This window comes from Cetorhinus maximus, chromosome 29, assembly GCF_964194155.1.
Source record: "Cetorhinus maximus chromosome 29, sCetMax3.hap1.1, whole genome shotgun sequence".
NCBI classification, from domain to species: Eukaryota; Metazoa; Chordata; class Chondrichthyes; order Lamniformes; family Cetorhinidae; genus Cetorhinus; species Cetorhinus maximus.
This window is the reverse complement of record NC_135907.1, coordinates 22,185,849-22,206,626: the sequence shown is the minus strand read 5'-3', so window position 1 is coordinate 22,206,626 and position 20,778 is coordinate 22,185,849. Positions and strand designations below refer to the sequence as shown.

General features: G+C 45.6%; 1 protein-coding gene and 1 non-coding gene across 6 annotated transcripts in view; both read left to right on the top strand.

Moving 5' to 3' along the window:
- Nucleotides 1-20,778, top strand: part of scaf1 (SR-related CTD-associated factor 1) — a 34,338-nt gene that overhangs the window by 9,437 nt on the left and 4,123 nt on the right. For 2 of the 5 annotated variants that reach the window (XM_078531837.1, XM_078531839.1), the window contains exons 2-11: nucleotides 891-1,008; nucleotides 4,596-4,717; nucleotides 5,655-5,730; nucleotides 6,964-7,091; nucleotides 7,511-7,647; nucleotides 9,984-10,120; nucleotides 11,219-15,295; nucleotides 17,372-17,445; nucleotides 18,200-18,463; nucleotides 19,623-19,751. In XM_078531837.1, coding sequence (XP_078387963.1) covers nucleotides 915-1,008; nucleotides 4,596-4,717; nucleotides 5,655-5,730; nucleotides 6,964-7,091; nucleotides 7,511-7,647; nucleotides 9,984-10,120; nucleotides 11,219-15,295; nucleotides 17,372-17,445; nucleotides 18,200-18,463; nucleotides 19,623-19,751 — 5,238 coding nt within the window. In that variant the 5' untranslated portion in view covers nucleotides 891-914. The remainder of the gene's footprint in view (nucleotides 1-890; nucleotides 1,009-4,595; nucleotides 4,718-5,654; nucleotides 5,731-6,963; nucleotides 7,092-7,510; nucleotides 7,648-9,983; nucleotides 10,121-11,218; nucleotides 15,296-17,371; nucleotides 17,446-18,199; nucleotides 18,464-19,622; nucleotides 19,752-20,778) is intronic. The other 3 variants (XM_078531840.1, XM_078531841.1, XM_078531838.1) reach the window with 3 other exon arrangements.
- On the top strand, nucleotides 83-200 carry LOC144669869 (U5 spliceosomal RNA). Its single transcript, XR_013573770.1, has one exon. It is a non-coding gene; the product is annotated as a U5 spliceosomal RNA (small nuclear RNA).

Below are 20,778 nucleotides of genomic sequence, written 5' to 3'. Positions count from 1 at the left end.
GTGGAGCGAACGGCTTGAACTGTTTCCTAACGGGCTTGAAGTACAGGTGGTGGTAATGGATGGTGGCGGCTTGAGGCAACCAATTCTGAGTAACACAAGAAGCCAGACCGTATAAGTCTTTCGCCTTTTACTAAGGGTTTCTGTGGAGAGGAGCACTCAGAGTTTAAATTAATTTTTTGTGGCCCTGCTTTAGTGGGGCAGGAAAAAAAATTAAAAGTTTACTGGATTAACTTGTTCTTCCATGTAATTTACAAGATATTGATGATGTATTGGAATCTTGGGTGTAATGTGATCTTCCTTTAAGTAAGGGGATTCCTGATGTAATTTGATGTCAACCTTCAGATATCATGTTTGGTGTATCCTCTGACTCAGAGAACAATGCCAATGGAGATCTGATAACTCACCTTTTTCGTAATCATAGCAACTTGCATTTATATAGCACCATTAACATCGCAAAACATCCCAAGGCGCTTCACAAAACGTATTTAATAAAAATGTTTACACTGAGCCAAAAGAGGGGATCTATGACCAAAAGCTTGGTTAAAGAGGTAGATTTTAAGGAGCGCCTTATAAGAGAAGAGGGAGGTGGAGAGGTTTAAGGAGGGAGCTGCCCAGGCAGCTGAAGACACAGCCACCATTAGCAGTGCACAATGAAATCTTAAAATGCTGGTTGCCTCTGAACTAGAGTCTGACATTGGCAGGCATTTTCCAATCTGCAGTGATTAAACCCTGATTGATCTGAGCCTGTGTTTACTCAACAACAACTATGTTGCCTTAAAGGCCAGTCCTTGAGCAGCCCGGTAATACTGTTACGTTGCACTCTAATCCTTATTAAACAACATGAACCTCCTTTTCACACCTTACTTATCAATTGTGTCTCATTTCTGTAGCAGTTCCTCTCCTGATCCGGAATTATGGAAGATGATGAAAACCAGGATCCACAGCAGAATGAGACTTCAGGGGATGAAGCAGGATTGGATCAGTGCACTGAATCGCACAGGGAGAGAGGTACCATAAACAATCTCATCATTTATTTCTGCCAATTTTCTACCCTCCTGAAAGTGCTAATAACACCAACACCCTTAATGCCCTTACTGAACAAAAATCGATCAGTCACGGTTTTGACACTTTCAGCTGCCCAGCCCTTAAGGCCTCAACAGCTTTTTGGGGAAGAGAGCTTCAGATTTCCACTACCCCTTGTGCAAAGAAGTGCTTCTTAGCCTAAGGAACATAAGGCAGAGGTGGATAGATTCTTGGTAAGCAAGGGGGTGATAGGTTATCGGGGGGTAGGCGGGTTGCAGATTTGAGGTTACTATCAGATCAGCCATGATCTTACTAAATGGCGGAGCAGGCTCGAGGGACCATAAGGTCCACTCCTGCTCCATGTTCGTGTATAAAATAGTTGTTTATTTTTTACATTGGACAGGCCAGTGGGAATATACTCCCTGGTGGATGTGCAGTAGTGGCTCAGAACCACATGGTGGCAGTGTTTGGTCACAGGACAGTCCATGTGATCCTTAGTGGGTTTGCTATGGTATTGCACATTAACTGGGTTCTGTAGTAAGTTAGGTACTTGTTAGGCCTGGTTTTGCGTTTAGCCCTGAACAATGGAATGGAATTTCCTTAGTTTGTTGGCTGCAAGGTTCTTATATAAAGAGTTAGGTGCTCATAATCCAGTTTCAGGAGGCATTTGCCCAGAGCACACAACTCGACCTAAGTTGACACCTGTCTCTCACCAGCCTAACCAACTGCTGCCATTGTTTCCTTTGGCTCCACCGTCAGGCCTTCTTGGCTTCGCTGGCCAGACTGGAAGATCCACCTGCTCTTCGATTTTGCTTTCTCAAAGCTCACGTTTTATTTTTTTAAACTAAAAAAAAAGCTCAAAGGTCAGCAAAGCCCAAATTCATCCCAGATTCGAATGTAGGGACCTGACGGAAGGGTATTAACCTGAAACATTAACTCTTTATTTCGCTCTCTGCCGATGCTGCCTGGCCTGCTGAGCGTCTCTAGCATTGTCTGTTCCTTGTTTCAGATTTGCAGCATCTGCACTATTTTCCTTTCGTTTTATTAAACGCTAGAGAGGTTCTTTTAGCATTTTTTGGATTGTATCGAGGTTGCCCAATGGATGCTTCTGTTTCAACTCTCTCTCTTCCTTGATTCCTTGCCCTCTTTTACACCTGCTTTGTCTTTCTACTTTATCAATGGTGGGTTGGGCAATCTGCTTTTGAACTTTCCTGTCTAAGCTCCAGCTGTGACATTCCAAATGCTCTTCCTCCTCTTGTATCTCCTGTATTGATGTGAAGACTTACCACACAGTCTTCGATGTTCTTCTCTCCCAGAAGCAAGTGGAACTCCACTTCAACAATCTTCCACTCATTCAACAGCTTTCTTAAATCTTTTTGGCTTTTCTACAATCTGTGCTTGGCATTAGAGCTAACCAGTGCTTCCCAATTTGCCTCATCCCTTTCCAGTGTTGTTGCTGTCCTATCCTATAAAATTTGGCCCTTCAGCTCAGTTTCTCAATCGAAAGGGAAGAAATGGCAGTCTCACTCGGGCAAACCACAACAGCTTATGTTTATATTGCACTTATAACAAATTAAAACACCCCAAGGTGCTTCACAGGCAGACTAGTGAGAGAAATAGATAACTATCACAGTGTACAGTACAGCATTGGGCATTCCTCTGAAGTTCGGGCAGGGTAGTGGGAGCTTTTACAGTGCATCTAACCATGCTATCACTGACCTGAGTATGCTGAAAGTGTTTAATTCACTAGCACTAACATCCCTTGCCTTGCTGATACCCTAAATGGCTTTTTAAAAACTTTGATTATGACAAAACTATTCTTGCTGCGTAATCCCATTTGAACTGTGATTACTCTCATTCCCCCTTCCATTGAATCTTATTGCAAGGCTGAGAGGACAGAGAAGGAGTCTGCTAGGAGGCATCTGTTAATGGTGTTTGTGAGAGATTGCTGAAGCCTGCGTGAACTGGCCTACAGTCACAATTCTATCTTCGTTGCTCCCTGCTGAAGCACATAGACCATACACAGTTCATGTGGAGCCATGTATTAACAGCCCAAGGGATGCTGCACCACTGAGTGGTTCCCACTGGATTAACCTTTAGATTCCAGGGAAATTCATGTTCTGAAAATAAACACAAATATTACAGGGATAAAGCTACTGAACCTTCAAGAATAGCTTGACTGTTGTAATACATTCATTATAAAATGATAAAGATTAAAATGATATTTAAGCATGTGCTGTTATTGCAAGATAACATAGCTGAGGTCTTTAAGATTACTAGGTAGACTTGGAATAGATGTTTCTACGTGTGGGGAATCCAGGTGCTATGACTAAAGGATGGTCACCTAATAAATCCAGTGGGGAATTAAGAGGAAGCTTCTAACCTAGAGAGTGGTGGGAATGTGGAACTTGCTACAGGGAGTATTTGAGGCAAAGAGTATTGTAGTGTTTAAAGGGTTATATGAAAGAGAAAGGAATAGAAGGATATGTTGATAGTGTGAGATGGAGAGGTGGGAGGAGACTCATTTGGAGCATAAATACTGGCTTGGACCAGTTGGGCTAAATGACCTGGTTTTTTTATGTTGTACACTCTATGTAATAATCTCTCTGCTCATTCTTTTTTAAAACCTTAATTCTATCAACCCTCCCCCAGCCGCCACTACATTATCTAACATATATTTTCTAATAGAAACAAACACACCAGAGGCTGGAAGTATTCAGGAATTCAATTCTGATGAAAAGTCACAGAGCTGAGATATTAACTCTCTCTCTTTCTCCACAGATGCTGCTATACCTACTGAGTGTTTCCTACATTTTTTTTCATCCACAGTATTTTGCTTGGAGATTATTCCTAGCCTTATTCCTCTTAAAAAGATTAACCTGAGCCATTTTTTAGGATCACAGGAGCAGGAGGAGGCCATTTAGCTCTGTGAGAGTGCCCCACCGCCATTCAGTGAGATCGTGGATAATCTGTAACCCAGCTCCATGTGCCTGCCTTTGCCCCAGAGCCTTTAATACCTTTGGGTAACGGAAATCTAACAGTCTCAGATTTAAAATTAACAATTGACCCAGCATCAACTGCTGTTTGCGGAAGGGAGTTTCAAACTTCCATCACCCTTTCTGATGTAGAAGTATTCCTAGCTTTGCTCCTGACTGGTTTGGATCTTAATTTTTAGACAATGCCTCCTAATCCTAGATTCCCCAACCAGCAGAAATAATTTCTCTCTAACTGCCCTTAATATCTTGATACTCCTGATCAAATCTCTCCTTAATCTCCTAAATTCCAGTTTGTGTTGCTCTGTCTTTGTAATTTAAGTCTTAGATTCACTAGAATGATAGCAGCACACCATGCTGCGTTCCCTCCAGGGAAAAATGTCCTTCCTAAGGTGTGGTACCAGTACTTTTTGCTTCCCCATCTTCCTGTACGCACCACAGATTTGGCCTTAGACCTCTTTTTAAATGAAAATGAGGAAAATAGGCCATCTATTGATTCGTTGTTACAAGATAATCATTGGCACTTTCCTGCCTGCTGGATGCTGTTTTAAAATGTGGCTTTGTTTCCATGTGTTGCAGGTGCTGAGCAGGTGCGGCTGATCCTACAGCCACTGAGGAGGAACCCACACAATAAATGGGCCGAGTGCAACACTTCAACGCAAGCTAACTGCAGCTCCTCTCTGTGCGCTCAGCAAGTTAAGGTAATGTCTAGCACTGCAATGTTGTGCAGCAGGCTGTAGAACGAGATCTTCCTGCCACTGACCCGTTGGCTGAGTTTCAGCGAGCTACAGGCCTGATAGTCAATCTCTGATTTGTATGTGGTTGGCCATTCTCAGCTTGAGAGTTTATAAGGTTAGATTGCCCCCACCCCCCCCACCCCCCCCACCCCACCCCCCCCACCGGCACTACTTCAAAGAAATGCTGGGGATGTACATCCCAGTGCCCCAGCCAATGTTTAAACCTCAATTAACATCAGTAAGACAACTTACCTCATTGCTGTTTGTGGGAAATGCTTAGCCCTCCACAACCTCAGGATGTCCCAAAGCACTTTACAGCCAGTGAAGTCGTTTTTGAAGTTAGTCGCTGTTAGAATGTAGGAAACACAGCAGCCAATTTGCACACAGCGAGCTCCCACAAACAGCAATGATACAGTGACCAGATGACCGGTTTTGGGTGCTAATTGAAGGATGAATATCAAAATTGTGCCATAGGGTCTTTTAAGTCCATTTGGTAGGACGGATAAGGTCCCGGTTTCAAATCTCATCTGAAAGATAGCACCTCTGACAGTGCAGTACTCCCTCCATACTGCAGAATTGTGAGCCTGGACTTTGAGCTCAGGCCCCTGGAGAGGGATTGAACCCACAGCCTTCTGACTCAGGCAAGAGTGCGACTCACAAACTACGGCTGACATCTGACACTGTAGCCAGGTAACTGACATATCTTGCGTTGGCAATCATGGTAACAGCTATTTTGAAGTGACTATTATATTGTGACGTGGAGTTGGTTGGAGGTGGGGGTGCTATCATTCAGCGATATCACAGAGTGCAGAATCTCATCTACTGGGTTTTGGACTAGTGCAAAAGAGCTGATTCATCACACCAGCCTGCATTGAACAAAAACTCTTGATTTATTTCGTAGAACACCTTACAGCACTTAAGAGGTTTAAATGTGGCCACTCGAGAACCAAATGACTGTGGGAAGACATGTCAGCGAGGTACGTTTCACTTTTCATAGAGTGCAAGTGAGCGCGAGTGCAAATAAAATCCACACCCGTGATCAGACCTAGGGGGGTCACTGTTATTTCAATTGTTAGAGCTGTTGTCAGGAGTGAAATCAAGAAACACTCCTTCACTCAAAGGGTGGTGGAAACCTGGAAATCTTCCCCCACAAAAAGCTGTGGATGGTGGATCAATTGACATTTTCAAATACTGAGATCAATAGATTTTTCTTATGTAAAGACACCAAAGAAAGTGGAGTTGATGTACAGACCGGCCATAATCTGTTAGAATGGTGGAACAGACTCGAGGAGCTGGATAGTTTCTTTTTGTTCCTCTGTAAAATGAGATTCTTGCAGTGTGCGTGAGTGTTGCTGCAGGAGTAATTGAGGGGATCTGCTTCATCTAATGGGAGAAGTGTGCAGCTGCCAACATAGCTGCCAGTCAACAGTGATGCCTAAATGCAGCAGGAATAACAACACCAAATGCAATTTTATTATGGATTGAGGCGGATGTTGGCAGCTGCGAGAGATGGGAGGAACCTGTAAATTTTAATTTGCCGTCCACGCTGTGTGTAAATTCTTATTTGCCATCTCAAGTTGCACCCGCTGCTTGTTGCTTATTTGATCGTGGGGATGTGAATGTCGTTAGCAAGGCCAGCATTCATTACCCATTCCTAATTGCTCCACCGTTATCAGTGTCGGGTTAGTGCTCATTACCATCCTGTTTGCCTGCACTTGTACTGCTGGGTGCTGGCAAGTCAACATTGTGTCACTATGTCGTACCCCAACCATTATTCTTCAGTGAAGTCCAGGTGATAGCACAGCAGTGGTGTTGGCTCATTAAAGGTCCACAGTGTCCACGCTCGCATATGTACACATGCAGTCACACTACACCACGCAGGCCTACAGTCTACAGCAAAACCGTGTTCTGCGGCTGTAACAAAATCGGAGGTCCCCAGCATCTTTATTAAGCTGCGTGGAGATCATTTGTGAGAGAGCCCTTGCACATTGCATTGGTGAGTTATGATCTGACAGGGTGGTGGAAATTGATTCGTTAATAACTTTCAAAGGGAAATTGAATTTCCACTTGCAGAGGAACAATTTGCTGGGCTATGGCAAAAAGAGCAGCCAAATAACTGGCAGCCCTTGAAAGGAGCCTGCGTAGACACAGTGGGCCAAATGCCCTCATTACCTGCTCTATGATTTTATTTGTGGTTCCTCTTTCCCTAGACTCCAGAAAGCAGAAACAGATTAGGAGGAGGAAGACGTGCACACCAGCGGGTTCTAATGCCATCTCTCGGAGCTCACCGGAGATGGCAGTGGCCAGTCTTCATGGTACAGCTGGAAGTGGGAACCCGGTAAGATTTCTGGACAGACTCGTGATTAATCTACCATCATATCCTAGAAACATAGGAATTGCTGGACCAAGGTTAATCCCTTTCACCTTCACCCATTCCAGTTGTCATTTGATACCGTGATAATGGGAGTTGTTGATTAATCACAGTGACCAATGTCTATCAATGATTCTACAACAGAAAACACCCAGCGGTGGAGAGCTTTGGGAACCATAGGTCCAAAGTCTCCTGTTCCTCCTAAGCTCCACTCCCCACACGTTATGTCTCAAATTATTCACATACTGGATCCCCAAAATGTAACTTCTAGGAATAAATATCTAATTTGTGTTTGAATGAATCAGCGCTGTTTGCTTCCGCCATCAAGTGAAGCCTGTTCCATAGATTGACCTCCTGTGCTCTTTGCTGTTCTTGTTCCTTTGAAGGAGAAGGAAGTGGTGTCTGTTTTACTGTCCCATCTCACCAGTGTGCTGCAACACATCGGATCCACGTACGGAGCCACTTTCCGAACACGACTGAATCCAGAGCCAGAGCCCGTTGGGGATCTGGGGGCCTCTTATTTGTAAGAATAACTTTTCTTCTCTCTCTTTATTGCTGAGTTACATGCTGCTGCCTCCCCCCCTTCACTTGCACTTAAGTGTATTTTAGGCTTAAATAAAAGCAAAATACCGCGCGGATGCTGGAAACCTGAAATAAAAATAGAAAATGCTGGAAAAACTCGGGCCTGGCAGCATCTGTGCAGAGAAAAATGGAGTTAACATTTCGAGTCTAATATGACTTTTTCGGAAGAAGAGTCCTATTGGACTCGATGTTAACTCTGAAATTTCTCATCCTTGGAACCGTTCTTGTAAATCTCTTCTGCACTCTCTCCAATGTGTTCACATCCTTCCTATAGTGTGGTGCCCAGAACTGTACACAGTACTCCAGCTGAGGTCTAACTAGTGTCTTATATAAGCTCAGCATAACCTACTTGCTCTTGCACTCTATGCCACTATTGATAAAGCCCAGGATACATACGAATTAGAAGCAAGAGTAGGCCACTCGGCCCTTCGAGCCTGCTCCGCCATTCAATAAGATCATGGCTGATCTTATTGTAACCTCAACCCCACATTCCTGCCTACCCCCGATAACCTTTCACCCCCATGTATGCTTTATTAACTGCTCTCTCCACTTATCCTGCCGCCTTCAATGATATATGCACATATACACCCAGGTCTCTCTGCTTCTGGGCCCCCTTAAGAATTGTATCCCTTATTTTATATTGTCTCTCCATGTTCTTCCTACCAAGATGCATCACCTCACACTTCTCTGGATTGAACCTCACCTGCCGTTACAAATCTTCCTCTAGCCCGAAAAATATTCATTGACCATTACCCTCTGTTTCCTATTACTCAGCCAATTTTATATTCACGTTGCTCCTGTCCCTTTTATTCCATGAGCTATAATTTTTCTCTCAAGCCTGTTGTGTGGCATTTTCTTTCCAGCATTTTCTGTATTTTAGGGCTTGTTCAGATAAAGAAGAAACAAAGAACTTGCATTTATATAGCGCCTTTCACAGCCTCAAGCTGTTCTGAAGCGCTTTGCAGTCTCAAAAGCACTTCTTGAGTGTGGTCACTGTTGTAATGGGGGGCGGTGGGGGGAGTAGCCAGTTTATATAAAGCAAGATCCCACAAACAGCAATGAGATAATTACCAGATCATCTCTTTCTTTTGAATTATCAGTTGGGGTAATATCAATATTGGCAGCCATACCTTCAGGTGGTGGTGGGACCTTTTAGTCCACTGGGAGAGCAGTTTAATGCCTCATGCTAAAACAGTAGGTCCAACAGTGCAGTACTCCCTTAATGCTGGACTGGGAATATCAGTATTGATTTTGCACTGAAGTCTCCCGAGTGGGGACTTGAACTGGCTCAGAGATAAGCGTTCTACCTAGTAAGCCACACCTGCAACAATTTGTATTTATATAGAGCCTTTAACATAGTAAAATGCCCCAAGGTTCTTACAGGAGCTACAAAAAGAAATATCAGGACAGATGGAAGAGGTAAGTTTAAGAAGCACCTGTAAGGAGAACAGAGGAGCAAAATGCTTAAGAGCTAAGCAGCTGAAGGCATGACTGCCAGTGGTGAAGTGATGAAAATCGCAAGAGGCTAGAATTAGAGGAGCAGTTGTAGGGCTGGAAAATGTTACAGAGATAGTGAGGGGGGAGAATCCACAGAGGATTTAAACACAAAACGTGCCCCTACTTCAGCACAGAGACTGGCTATTTCACTCAGTGTCCTGTGGGTTAGCTAGTGTAAGAAATGGAAAAAATGTCACTAACATTGTCACTGAGATGTGTAAGGTGATTAAAGGATTTGATTGGATAGATAGAGAGAAACTATTTCCTCTGGTGGGACAATCCAGAACAAGGGGGCGGAACCTTGACATTAGAGCTGGGTCATTCAGGGCTGATATCAGGAAACACTTCTTCACGTAGCAGGCTCGTGGAGATCTGGAACTCTTGTCTTCCTAAGAGCTGTTGATGCTGGAGGTCAATTGAAAATTTCAAAACTGGGATTGATAGATTTTTGTTAGGCAAGTCTGTCGAGCCTTTCAGAGCCTAGGTGGGGAGATGGAGTTCAAGTATAGATCAGCCATGATCGAACGGGATGGCAGAATACAGTTGAGGGACTGAATGGCTGCCTCCTATCTCTATGTAGGGGCCCTGAACTCCGCTCTACCGTTAGGGAAATTACATTATTTTTCAGCAGGCAGATTGATGTGAGGTCAAGAGCTCTTTCACTGTGGGTGAATTTGATTGGTTAAGTTGATGATATTTGTTTCTCTGTGGTTGACCTTGGCTCCAGTGGGAGTTCAATGAGTTCTGTTTCTTTAACCTTTGCATTGGTGTCTCTCCTAGTAGCAGGTTGGAGCCAGAAAACACAGAGACTGCAAGTGACCTGCAAGAAGATGGCATCTCCAGTCTTGGCATCCGTGTTGTACGTCACCCAGGATTTACTCTTAAGAAAGATCGAGCTTGGAGATACAAAAAGTCAGGTGGGGAAATGCTTTTCTTTCTTCCTCACCACTGCAGGGCACCAACTCAGGATGCGTGATACCTGTCATTTATTTGCGTCATTCTTGAGTTGATGCACTGTGGTAACTTTCAGGTAGACCTGCAAGGCGTGCTGCATCAGTCATACGCTACTGTCAAGGTATGAATGAATGTGGTTGTTAAGCGTTCAGTGAATTGGCTGATGCAATGTAATGTTGGCCGACGGGAGGTGTTCAGAATTGCCATACATGGAATTTACAGTACAGAAACAAGCCAGTCGGACCAACTGGTCTGTGCTGGTAATAATGTTCCACACAACCCTCCTCCAACCTGCTTCATCTTAGCCTAGCATATCCTTCTGTTCTTTTCTCCGTTATCTGTTTGTCTAACTTCCCCTTGAGGGTATCTATGCTATTCACCTCAGCAATACCATGCGTTATTGCCCATCTCTCAGTCTAACCTGTTAATTTTGTATTTACATGCTGAAGACTATCCTGTGTAAATAAATAAGCTCCACAGACCTATTATTGTCAGTGTATGTAAAGGCTAGTTTCTGTTCCAGGAGCGTTACATGGACTCTATTTAGCTAAGCATATGGCTATTTTGGGAATGACAAAAAAGGGACATGTTTAATAATATTCCTTTTTTATAATAATATACCAGAAGTCAGATCACCTCTGATATTAAACCGTACACTTCAGGAAAGACCTGGTTCATTTCTTGGTCTCCACTGAGTTGGCTGTTTTCAGCCAAGGTGTGCAGTCAGAGAGTTTCAACTGACTTCAAAATCCCTGGCTTAGGTAGGTTACTACCTAGTAAATCCAGTAACAAAGAGTGTGTTTGGTGCCATCTGGTGAGGATAGAATTACACTTGGCTCTAATGCTGTCCATGGTCAAATAGCTTGCCAACATTCACTGCCTGGGTTCATATGTGAGGTCTAACCACTGGGTTAAGGGACTGGACAGTAACCGTACGGTTGTAAACGAGTAGAAATCAGCCTCTTCTGGAGACAAATAGAGGGGGAAGGGATTGCCTTAGATATGACTTAGCATCAGTCAGTTGCGTATTGGTATCACATTTTCTGTGTTTCTTCTTGCAGTGTCTGCTGGCCTTTCACCTTCATCACAGAGGGTACCATTTCACAGCATCTTGGGAGAAGCTTTACCTTACAGAGATGGCTTATGCAGTGGTGAACTGTCCAGCGTAAGAGACAATGGAAACCAATCCGTGGAGTCCCATGGTGTTAAAAAGACAAACAATGGATTGAGTTTATTGGATCCATATATGTTGTCACCATCATCCTTGGACTGTTTGAGACAAGGCTTGCTGAGGAACATGGGAAACCTGGAGGAAACTGAAACTTTGGGGGCCTCTAGAACGAGAAACACAGAAATAAGGACAGAGATGGGTGGTCAGCCAGTGACTAAAGACTTTATAGCACCAGTTTTCTCCCCAGATAGAGACTTGGCAATGAAGAGAAAGCTGGATCCATTGGACGTGGAGATCAGTTGCCTGTCTCAGAGAGGCAATGGGCTTGGTGTAATTGTGAACCCTTGCACAGATCAAAAAATGTCAGCAGATTTGCCCTTAAAGAGGCTAGTGGGTGATACGCAGGGTTTGCACCCCTCTGATGGAGCCAATTGGGGTCTGGTCCTTGGGAATGGTAGTGGTATCTCAAATGGTCAACAAAGACCATTGAATGGAGGTGGATGCTCCAACTCAGGGAACCAACCAAGTTCATCAAATGTGTCTCAAACATGTCCAGAAAAGGCTGAATCCAGCTCTGTCTCTTGCCAGCAGAATGTTACTAATCGGATTACTTGTTCTGATGATCGATTGGGACCTGATACCTATGACCCATTCAGTCCAACTGATGAGGAGAATGTCAACGGAGAGTTTATAGGTGGTGACTTTTCTCCAAAAGACAGGACTGAATTGGATGACGGCGAGGAGGAACCTGAGGAGGAGGAGGACGACGATGAGGAGAAATATGACCCTTTTGATCCCACAGGTTCTGTTGCAAGTTCTAACAATTTAAGTCCATTAGGAGATGATTCTGAAGGCGAGCTGAAAATTGTTAGTGATGCAGGACTAACTGAGGAAGAGGATTGTATGAGCCCTGAGTACGAGGAAGATCAGTCACCGGAATCAACAGCGTGTGTGTTGTCAGACATGGAATTGCAGATTGACTGTGCAAACATGGTCAAATCCAGTCTAGAACCTGACCTCTACAGCTCTCCTGAGTATAGAGATTTGGAACCTGAATCCCAGACAGGTTTTGCACAAGGGTTAAGCTCCGTAATTGAAAATGAATTTGAAAGCGACTCTAAGCTGCAGATCGATGTTCAGCTTGACTCAATTTCTCAACAAGAGACTGAATCTGTTGACTCAGAAGCTGATATTCAATCCCAAAATGAACTGGTTAGAGAGGGGACAGGCGATGCGATGCTTGAAGAGGAGGAACCGGTATTATCACCAGCTGGGATCGATTATGGCTTAATGCAGAGCCCTGATCCTAAGGTACAAATGAAGGGTGAGGCACTGAAGCTTTCATTGAAGTGTACTCAGAAAGAAGGTTTGGTCTGCTCCTTGCAGGAGGGAGACCGTTGGAAAAGTGAACAAGGAAAAGAGGCTGGTCTCGAAACAAAGGGCATCCCTGGACCCATGGAAACAGCTAAACAGGAAACGGACACGGATTTGCAGAGTGCAGCCAGGTATCAGAAGAACTCCGAAAGAACCATTTCTGAGCCGATGGAAGCTCTGGAATCTCAAAGTCGGCTAAAGGCAAAGACGGGTTCAAGCAGCCGCATCATAACCAAGTCCACGTCAAGGCAACGGTCGAGAACCGAGGCGGTTCGAAAAGATAAATCCGATGCCAAAGTGCACTCGAAGGCAGAGCACAAAAGCAAGTCTGCTTCAGCCTCCAGGTATCATCACAAATCCCACCGCACTGTGGAGCGAAAAGACAACCTTGTTTTCACGGTGAATGTTTCCAAATGGCCCGAGGACGCGCACAAATATGAAGACTCTGAAATTGAGGAAGGCGAAATTGTGCAGCCAGATGAAGAGAGCTTCAGCCCTGCTCGGACCTTTCGCAGCCGGGGCAGAATCTTCGAGCGTCTGAGAGGGGTCGAAGGAGATGATTTTATCTCGCTCCACGCTGACTCCGATGAAGGAGCGCTGCAGATCGACCTGGGCGAGAACCCGACGGACGGGGGACGGAAGAAGGTGGATCACAGAAGAAAAGTGTCGAATCAGCAGAGGGAGAAGTACATGAAACACTCCAGATCACCAGCGGAGTCCAAGACCCAATCTGGGTCGCATTCGGAGTCCAGCTCCCGCAGCCGGAAAAAACGCAAGCGAGAGCACAAAAAAGCCCGGTCAAAGGATCGAAAACGATCCAGGTCTCAGTCGCGGGAGCACAAAAGATCCACGTCCAGAAGCAGATTGCGAATCCATCGGAAAAAGTCCAGGTCCAGATCCAGATCCTGGGAACGAAGGAGGTCGAGTTCCAGATCACGCCATAAGGTATCTCGGTCCCGAACCCATTCCAGAGAGCATCGCCGATCTAGGTCGTGGTCGCCATCCAACAGCACCAGCATATCTGCTATCGGCTCCATGAGAGCTTCCGCTGAACGGTGGAAAAACCGCGCACCCCAGCCAAAGGAAAGTGGGTCATTCCGCCGTTCCCGATCGAGCAGCAAGTCGAGGAAGGAAAGGCGCAAGAAGGAGAAGCATCGGGAGCTGGAAGCAGCAAAACGGCGAAGGCACTCCAGGTCAAGATCCAAAGAGCGGTCACAGAGGGAGAAGAGACCACTCAGTCATTCTCCCAGAAGGTCGAAAGAAAGGAACGAGAAAGAGAAGGACAGAAGTAGAGAGAGAAACCCTGTGAGCGAAAAGAAACATGAGAAGACTGTGAAAGGGAGGCGGGACAGCAGAATAGTGGTTCCCCCTTCGATTCAGGATCTAAATGATGATGATATCTTAATTAAAGCTCGCTCCATTACCAGAACCATTACTGTGAATCCAGGTGAGTCTTTAGAAGAGCAAGAGGATTCCATGGAAGTGGCAGCCCTGTCTCCAAACCGGGAAGCCATGTACGACTCGGATGAATTGGGCTTCGAGAACAGTTTCTCTGATGTAGAGCCTGGGGACCACATGCAGGAGGGCAGGGTTCCTGGGAAGGGCCAAGGGAGCAAGAACGAGAGGAGGAGCGGCCATGAGAAAAGCCACAGAGCAGGTGACCCTGGCTCAAAACTGGTCAAAGTGAAGGACCGAAAGAGAGCTCACCCAGATGAGAAGCCAGGCAAAGAGAAACGAAGGAAAAAGCTGGCTGATGGGCAGAAGGGGGCAATGGGGGCAGATAGCTTGAAGGCAGAGAAGAAGGGGAAAGAGCATTTGATTGGTAGCCAAACTGATAAAAAAATCAAGTCGGTGCCCAAAGAAAGTAAGCAACAGGTGCCAAGGAAAGTTAAACTTCAGTCCAAAGTAGCAGTTCTAATCCGAGATGGGGTGAGCTGTGCTGCCTCAATGAAGGACGACCGCGGGAAAGGTGGAGGTTTGATTGGCGTGAAGTTCAGTCGCGATAGAGAGAGCAGATCCCCCTTCATGAAAACCGAGGACAAGATCCACGACCCAAAGCCCAGCCGGCATCGAGCCGACAGCTCGGACAACAAAGCCATCCCGTCAAGGGCACCAAAGGGAAAGACAACGACGAAACCCCGCTCAGCGGCAAAGAAAGCTAAAGTGGCCAGCAAGGCGAAGAGCTCCGGGAAAAAGAAGAAGGAAGCCAAGCCTAAAACTGCTCTAAAGAAAGCAACAACTGACAGCGGCAGCAGCAGCAAAGACTCCAGCCCATTCAGGATCAAGGAAGAGCTGTCGTGGTCTTCATCAGAGAAGTCCGATGACAAGGGCAACCTCCCAAGCCCCACAAAGGACGCAGTGGAGCAGGGGCTGTCCCCACTCTCCCAGATCTCGGAGAGCGCCCCCCAGCCACTGGAGGTTGCTTTCATGCCAAAGGAGCCCCCGCAGCACCAGCCCCCTCCCCCGCCCCCTCCGCAGCAACAAAAGGACTATCACGAGCACAGCGACACTTCGAAGGTCAACGGAGACAAACCAAGAGCACCGGGCAAACCATTGTCATGGGACCTCCAAACCGGAGGAGGAATGTTAGCACGTAAGTCACGTCTTGACACAGTCTTGATGAGGAGGCCTAATTAAGTCCTGTCTTTGGCCATGTATCACACAATACTAAGCTAAATAATGGTTGGGAATTACCCCTGCTTATCAGATTGGTGTACAAAACTTGCTGGTTGCACTGGATATTTCATTCTGGAAGTGAATCCAGTACTGGAAGAGAAAGGTTTTTCAGATCAGAGTTTTCCCCTCACCACCCTCTCCTCAAGATATTATTTCAGGCTCGGATGAGATTTAGCTGCCAAAGGCCACATCCTGTTGCATCCATCGAGTGGCTTCCTTTAGGTGGAAAGGTTCTTGTGGAAGCTGAATCCTGACCCTTGCCTACATGTGGCTGGCTAGAGGGAAATGGGGCTGATTTCCCTATCGCCTGCAACAAAGGGCAGTAAGGTCATTCCGAACACTCCTATTATCCCTCCTACCAAGATTTAGCTGAATACCATGGTTAGGGTTGCGTTTACTCACAGCCATTGCAGGGATTTGAACAATATATCCTATTTTTGTTACTTCTGGCAGAAAGGAGGAAAACACCAGGATTAGCAGCTTTTCTATTATTGCACACAAGCTGTTATCTCAATGCCTGATTTCAATGGCAATGAGAAATATTGAAAGCCATACATGAAAGAGCTCAAACAATAGGCATGTGGCCAAGAAGCCATCGATGTGGGTGTGGGTGGCACCTATACCAGTCTAGGTCAATATCTGTCAAGTGTTCTCACCTGTGCTGAATGACTCCATCAGTACCTGATCAGGTAGAACTCAGGGCAGGCCAATGTTCCCTGAGCTTGTTGAGGTGTCAGCTGTGGCTCAGTTCATAGCACCCTCGCCTTTGAATCAGAGGGTTGTGGGTTCATGTCCCACTCCCGGAAACCAAGAACTGTGGTTGTACTCGAAAGAGTTGCAATCTGTGACTGTTGGTAACTCGAAAGAGTTTCCCTGAGCTTGTTGAGCTCAGTTTGAAATGGGCTCTTATTTATTTGGTTATTTATTTATTATTCTTTTTTGGGATGTGGGCGTCGCTGGCTAGGCCAGCATTTATTGTCCGTCCCTGACTGCCCTTGTTCAGAGAGCAGTTAAGAGTCAACCACATTGCTGTGGGTCTGGAGTCACATGTAGGCCAGACCAGGTAAGGACAGCAGATTTCCTTTCCTAAAGGACATTAGTGAACCAGATGGGTTTTTGCAACCATCGGCAATGGTTTTATGGTCATCATCAGACTTTTAATTCCAGATTTTTATTGAATTCAAATTTCACCATTTGCTGTAGTGAGATTATAACCTGGGTCCCCAGAGCATTACCCTGGTATGTAGCTATAGCTTGGGAGAGGGACAAATGGAATAGGTCTTTCAAGAAGCTGACACGATGGGCCGAATGGCAGCCTTCTGTGCTTTATCATTCTATAAATATAAATTCAAAACTGAGGTCAAAGGACAGAAGCCCCTTTCTTGGGTTTGTGTGAGCTGTGAAACAATAAACAACCCAACTTTTGAAATGTCAAGATGTGTTGGGCAGAGCTGGATCGCTTGAGGTGAATGTCCAGTTTGAGTGGCCATTTCCAACACTTGCTGCTGCAGTGCCTTGTCCTTCCCGCTGCCCCCCACCAGTAAAAGCGTGGGTATTCTGTTGCTTGACTTTGAGAATAATAGAATGATATAGCGAGAAGGTCATTCGACCCATCACGCCTGTGCTGGCTGTTTGGTAGAATCATCCAATTAGCTCTACTTCCCCTCCCCTTTCCTCTAATTTCTTTTCCCTTCAAGTACTTTATCCAAATACCTTTTGAGCAAAAGATATCCTACTTGTCTGCTCCCTGCTCAGTGCATCCCTATTGGGAACTCAAGTGTAGGAGGAGGAACAAGGAAAAGGTGGTAGATATGCCCAAACCCCAGCACTCTGCACAGAACAGCCACCAAACTCCTGGAAGCTTGTGAGTACAGTTATATATTGCTGTGGCCTCTGCATTTATCAGTACACCTGCTGGTTGTTGAGTCCTGAGACTGGCGTTTGTGTCTTGTGAATATAATTTTGAACATTTCCTTTGTGTTTTGATTTTAAGTTACTGCACTGCTGTTCAAGATGGAGGAAGCCAACCGAGCAAAAGCCCAAGATTCTATTCAAGCAATCACTCAGGTACTGTAGCCAACTCACAGCACAAATGATATTTATCTTCAAATTATTATTGTCCTCCATCCAGTATAGTAGCAGTTAGTTCTGAACTCAGTTGACGGTGGCCGTTCCGCATACACGCACTACTGCGTCTTTCTTCAGCTATGGCCACAGCAGCAATCAAAGCTCACTACAGTTAAGCACCTGACTGGAAACTTTGTGTTTCTGTGTGCCTGTCCGTGTGCACATGTGCCTGCGTGAGTGTTTCCTCAGCTCTCTGTTATTGTGCCTAAGCTGCATTTGGTTAGGTGGAACAGCTAAGCTCAGGTGGAACTCCTTTGCATGGAATAGCAAGTGATTGCCACCTTCCACCCACCCTTGTGCTTTATGTGATCAGTCATTACAGGTCTAGTCGCTGGTGAAAGTAGCGGCCGTAGTCATAGATGATCATGTATTAAGCGCGTTACACCAGTAATATATTTGGCTGACTTCGAAGCACATTAACGTGAAACTTTAGTTCCTATATTGATGATATGTTAAATTTGCAGGGTTATGGGGAAAGAGCAGAGCTGGAGTGGGACTAATTGGATACTTCTTTCAGAGCCAACACAGACAAGCTGGGCTGAATGGCCTCTTGTGCTGTGTGATTCTATAAAATGTGCCTTGTGCAGACACTGAATATTGTGACATTGCAATTTTGTGATTTCTCGTGTTGGAGAAACTTTAATAAAGTACAAAGCACACACCAATACTTGATAACTGATCTGTTACCCTACAGATTCTCAGTCAGACGAAGCCCCCCGCACCACCAGTGCCGACCAGTCTCTCTGCCCACCTCCCGGCCAGCCAGCCCGCACCCAAGTTTCTCCGTCAGGGCTCCTTGTCGATGTTGGGCTGCTCAGCAGGACCACCCTCACTGTCAGGATCGGCGGCTCAGGTCCCAGCCGCCAGCTGCGGGAAGCTGTACAGCATGTTGGAGAGCACTGAGACTGCCAAGGTGGAAGGGGCCACCAGCACAGACGGCAACATGGATAGCGACAGGGTAAGCCTCTCGAATGACCTGCAACAAAAACACCCCCCCCACCGTGTTCATCGCACACTGGAAGAATCCTATCCTTTTTCCTTTTGATACAAGCCTACGAGAAGGAGGGAGAGGGGATTGTCAGTGCTGATCCCATCTCTCAGACAGCCTCACACCCTCAACTCCAGGTACAGCTCACCACTCCCCAAGTGGGATTAGCACAACGACAAAACAATTTGTGGCCAATTTCAGGAGAAACCCTGTGACCTGAGTAAACTGCAGCCTTTATTCACAAGGCTTCGCCAGATGTACTGAATTACTGCCCTCCCCCCCCAAAATGTGTGCATCGTTTTCAACACAGGATTAACCAACAGGTCATAAGAACATTGAAATAGCAGCAGGGACTAGGCTAAGTGGCCCCTCGAGCCTGTGCCGCTATTAAATATCTTTTGGCTGATTATCAACTTTAGCTGCACTTCCCACCCTATCCCCATGTTTCTTGATTTCCTTCGAGTCTCAGTCTTGAATATTCTCGATGGCTGAGTATCCACAGCTCTCTGGGGTAAAAAATTCCAAATGTTCGTAACCACCTGAGTGAAGAAATTTCTCTTGATCTCAGCCCTAAATGGCCAGCCCCTTATCCTGAGGCTATGACACTGAATTCTAGATTCTCCAACCAGGGGAAACAGCCTCTCATCGTCTTAATAATTTCATACCTTTCAATGCGATCACCTCTCATTCTTCTCACCTCCACGGAATATAAATCCAATCTACTTTTTCCTTCCTCCATCCCTCACTCTCTCCCCACCTCCTCTTGTCTTCTTTATTCCCCATTCTCTCTCCCTCTCCCATTCTCTATCCCTTCCTCTCTGGTTTCCCTGCCCCCACCACTCCTCCCTGTATATCATCTGCAAAACATTGAATGTCTCATCCTCACTGGATCCTCTTTCCCACAAGATGACTAAGATTAAAAGCACTGGCCTAGACTTCCTGTTTCACCTTTTCCCTCCCAATAATTGTTTTTTAAATGGATCCAGGGCTGAAGTGCGTATGTGTATACATATGCATGTTATATTATATATTATAGTCGGCCAGTGCTTAACCAGCCTGTGCTCATGCCTAAAGGGTTTCCCAATTTTGAGAGGGTGTACATTGATCCCTGTTGCTCCTCTGCTCACAGTACCTGAAGAAGCTGCACACACAGGAGCGCGCGGTGGAGGAGGTAAAACTGGCCATCAAACCCTTCTACCAGAGGAAGGAGATCAACAAGGACGATTACAAAGATATTCTTCGCAAAGCTGTACATAAGGTAATCGCTTCTCAGCTTTCCCAAGTTAGCTGTTTTGTGGAGCAATGCAAAGTTGTGAGAGATATGACACCCCCAACTGAATCCAAAACTTATCATTCTCATTCTCTTGGCTTAAGTACTATAATAGAATAAAACACTGGTGAGGCCGCAACTGGAGTATTGTGTGCAGTTCTGGTCTCATTACAGGTAGGACGTTATAGCTCTGGAGAGAGTGCAGAGGAGGTTTACAACAATGTTGCCAGGGTTAGAAAAGTGTCGCTACGAGGAGAGATCGGATAGGTTGGGGTTATTTTCCCTGGAACAAAGAAGGCTGAGAGGTGACTTGATTGAGGTGTACAAAATTATGAGGGGAATAGATAGAGTGGACAAGATAAAATTGTTTCCCTTGATGGAGAATTCTAGAACCAGAGGACATAGATTCAAGATAAATGGCAGAAGGTGTAGGGGGGACATGAGGAAGAACTTTTTTACACAGAGGGTAGTGAGCATCTGAAATTCGCTGCCCAAGTTGGTGGTAGAGGCAGAAACTTTAAACTCTTTTAAAAAGTACCTGGATCTGCACCTAAAATGCTGTAAGCTGCAGGGCTATGGGCCGGGTGCAGGAAGGTGGGATTAGAAAGGGCACCTGGGTGTCCTCGGGCTGGCATGGACAAGATGGGCCGAATGGCCTCCTTCTGTGCTGTAACTTTTCTATAGTTCTAATTGAAGTAGTTGCTTTGTTGGACTCTAGTTTGTAATGGGTCGCTTTGTCCTCCTGTCTGTTTACTCATACCCTAAAGGTACTGCCTGTTGCTGGAGTTCAGTTCCATGAACACTAGGATCTCTTCAGTACTCAGCAATCCACTTTGGTTGCAAGTGTCTATTCAGTGAGTGTCACAAGGCCTATTCAACTTCTTCGGTCATCTAGAGACACTTCCAGTGCTGTCAAACGTGCAGTTTCCCAGAAAGGGTCCCGTGTAGGAATCCAGGCTGATGTTTTGTTTTAAAAAAGATTTTCTCTCCCTTAAATATTTTTAAGGCAGAGGTA